We start from the raw sequence: 2,144 nt of genomic DNA, 5'->3' as shown, positions 1-2,144 counted from the left end.
ATGTGAACATTCACATTGACGGTGCGAACATTCACATTACGGAATATTCACACTATAAATATGAATATTATTAGGGATATTTTGGTAACTATGTCACTTATAAGACTTATTGGAATATAAAATTATAATGTGGACCAAATGAAATATAAATAGGTGAAAAGAGATTTACGAAAAAATATCCCTTTAAAATTAGACAGAAAATAATATATTGACAATTAGGTAATATAAAAATATTTTATTATTTGACACAAACTCAAACTCAAACATAATTTTTTTTAATATGTTAGGTAACAATTAACTTGATATTTTCTTTCTAATTTAAAAAAAAAATTATTTGTAAAAAAAATTATTTTTTAAAAATATATAAAGTTAAAGTAAAAAAAAAAAAAATTAAAGGCCAAAATAAAAATATCAAATATCAAGGGTAGAAAGTGTAATTTACCTATAGCGAGAGAAAACTCGTAACGTCATTTTGATATCAAACACCTCATCTTTCTCTCTCTACCATTCTCTCTCTCTCTCGCTCTCTCTCTCTCAACAACATCCCGCTTTGGACCCTTGAAATTCCCCCCTTGTTTCTCTCTCCAAAATCGAACACTACACTACACTCACACTACTCTCACTCACTTCTTTCTCTCTCTAGAAATGGCGGACTTTCCTCCAAATTTGGACGATGGAGAGCTATGGCTTCCTTCTGATATCTTCCCTCTCGAGGAAATCCCTTCCAAATTTACCAGACCATACTACCCCTCCGACCTCGCTCGTCGCTTCGCTGCCTTGGCCTTCCTTGATCGTCACCGAAACCAAACCCAGGTACCCATCTCTCTCTGTCGTGTTTTTAAGCTTTTTTCATGGCGGTCTGATTTTCGTTTTTTGTGTGTTTTTAGCGGTTCGGACCGGTTCGGTACGATTCGATGGGTTCTTTGCCGACCGGGTATCTTACCATCGATGGAGGTTTTGGGGTTGGTAATGGACTTGGTTTTCATGGGTTGAACCTGTGGGTGGGTTCTAGACCCGTTTATTACCCACATCAGATTATAAACCTTGTACAACCTCAGGTAAAAACCACTGTCTTTTTTTTTCTTTGTTTTGTTTTGTTTTGTTTGTAGTACTGGGTTTGTCTCTTTCATGGTTTGTGCGTTTTCAGCTTTTGTTAATGCTGATGGGTGGTATTTTTTGTTTGGCAGGTTGAGAGCTTTATGGAAACAAGGGCTAGGGTTTTGCAGAGAGAACAGAAGCGGCTTTTGCAGAACCGGGTGTTGGAAAACCGGCAGAGAACCGTGCTTGGCATGCGCGGCGGCGGCGGTTTTGTGAGAGAGTACGGCGGAACTGGTGTGTTTCTTCCACGCGCTGCCGTCTCCGCCACTGCCACCAATAGGAATATAAGGAAAATCGAAAAAATCGATTAAACCGATCGAATCGGTCATATTTGGTCGATTTTTTAATCTGAATCGGTCTGATTGATTTTGAAAATTAATTTTTTTCAATTTTCGATTCGGTGCCGGTTTTGATACACTATACACCGATTTGCACCGAAACCGACCGAATATATTTACATATAATATATATTAAATATATAATGAATATTTTTACTCTATTTGATAGACTTGTGGTTTAGACTTATGGGATGATTGTTTTAAGTTTTGGGTTTGTTTTGATGTCTAAGACTTTGGTTCTGAGATTATGCCTTCGTTTGGGAAGTGGGTTGGCTTTTTGGCTTTTTGGCTTTTTTGGCTATTTTAGCCTGGGCTTAAAAGCTTGGTTTGGGAAGGGCTTTTTGGCTTTTTGGCTTTTTTGAGTTTTTTTGTGAGAGAAGAATGTAATGATTATGGGTTGGATGTGATGTTTTGTTTGTTATGGCTAAAATAGCCTATTTTGTTTTTTGTGGCTAAAATAGCTAAAAAAGCCTCCAACCCACCTTCCCAAACGGTGCCTATATTTTGTTTTCAATTCTAATCCAGTAAAAGCTTCAAGAGTTTGTATTTATTAATTTTTTTATTTGTATTTTTGTGAATGGTTAGATTAGATATGGTTAAATTTAATATTTTTATATAAATTATTTATTATACTGCAAATTTAAGAAATGATTTAATTTTGAAAGTACTTAAATATATTAAACTGCATTGAATCGAACCGTTTGAATC

The 2,144-nt window shown here is 35.4% G+C and overlaps 1 protein-coding gene across 1 annotated transcript; it reads left to right on the top strand.

Moving 5' to 3' along the window:
* The first annotated feature begins 521 nt into the window (after window positions 1-521).
* Window positions 522-1,911, top strand: LOC114315953 (uncharacterized). Its single transcript, XM_028262587.2, has 3 exons — window positions 522-813; window positions 888-1,058; window positions 1,188-1,911. The coding sequence occupies exons 1-3, from the start codon at window positions 646-648 to the stop codon at window positions 1,407-1,409; spliced, it is 561 nt and encodes a 186-aa protein (XP_028118388.1). The 5' UTR covers window positions 522-645; the 3' UTR covers window positions 1,410-1,911.
* Window positions 1,912-2,144: the final 233 nt, after the last annotated feature.

Source organism: Camellia sinensis, chromosome 4 (genome assembly GCF_055761805.1).
Source record: "Camellia sinensis isolate YWXY chromosome 4, ASM5576180v1, whole genome shotgun sequence".
Taxonomy (NCBI): Eukaryota; Viridiplantae; Streptophyta; class Magnoliopsida; order Ericales; family Theaceae; genus Camellia; species Camellia sinensis.
The sequence above is the reverse complement of the archived record's forward strand: the minus strand, read 5'-3'. Positions and strand labels throughout refer to the sequence as shown.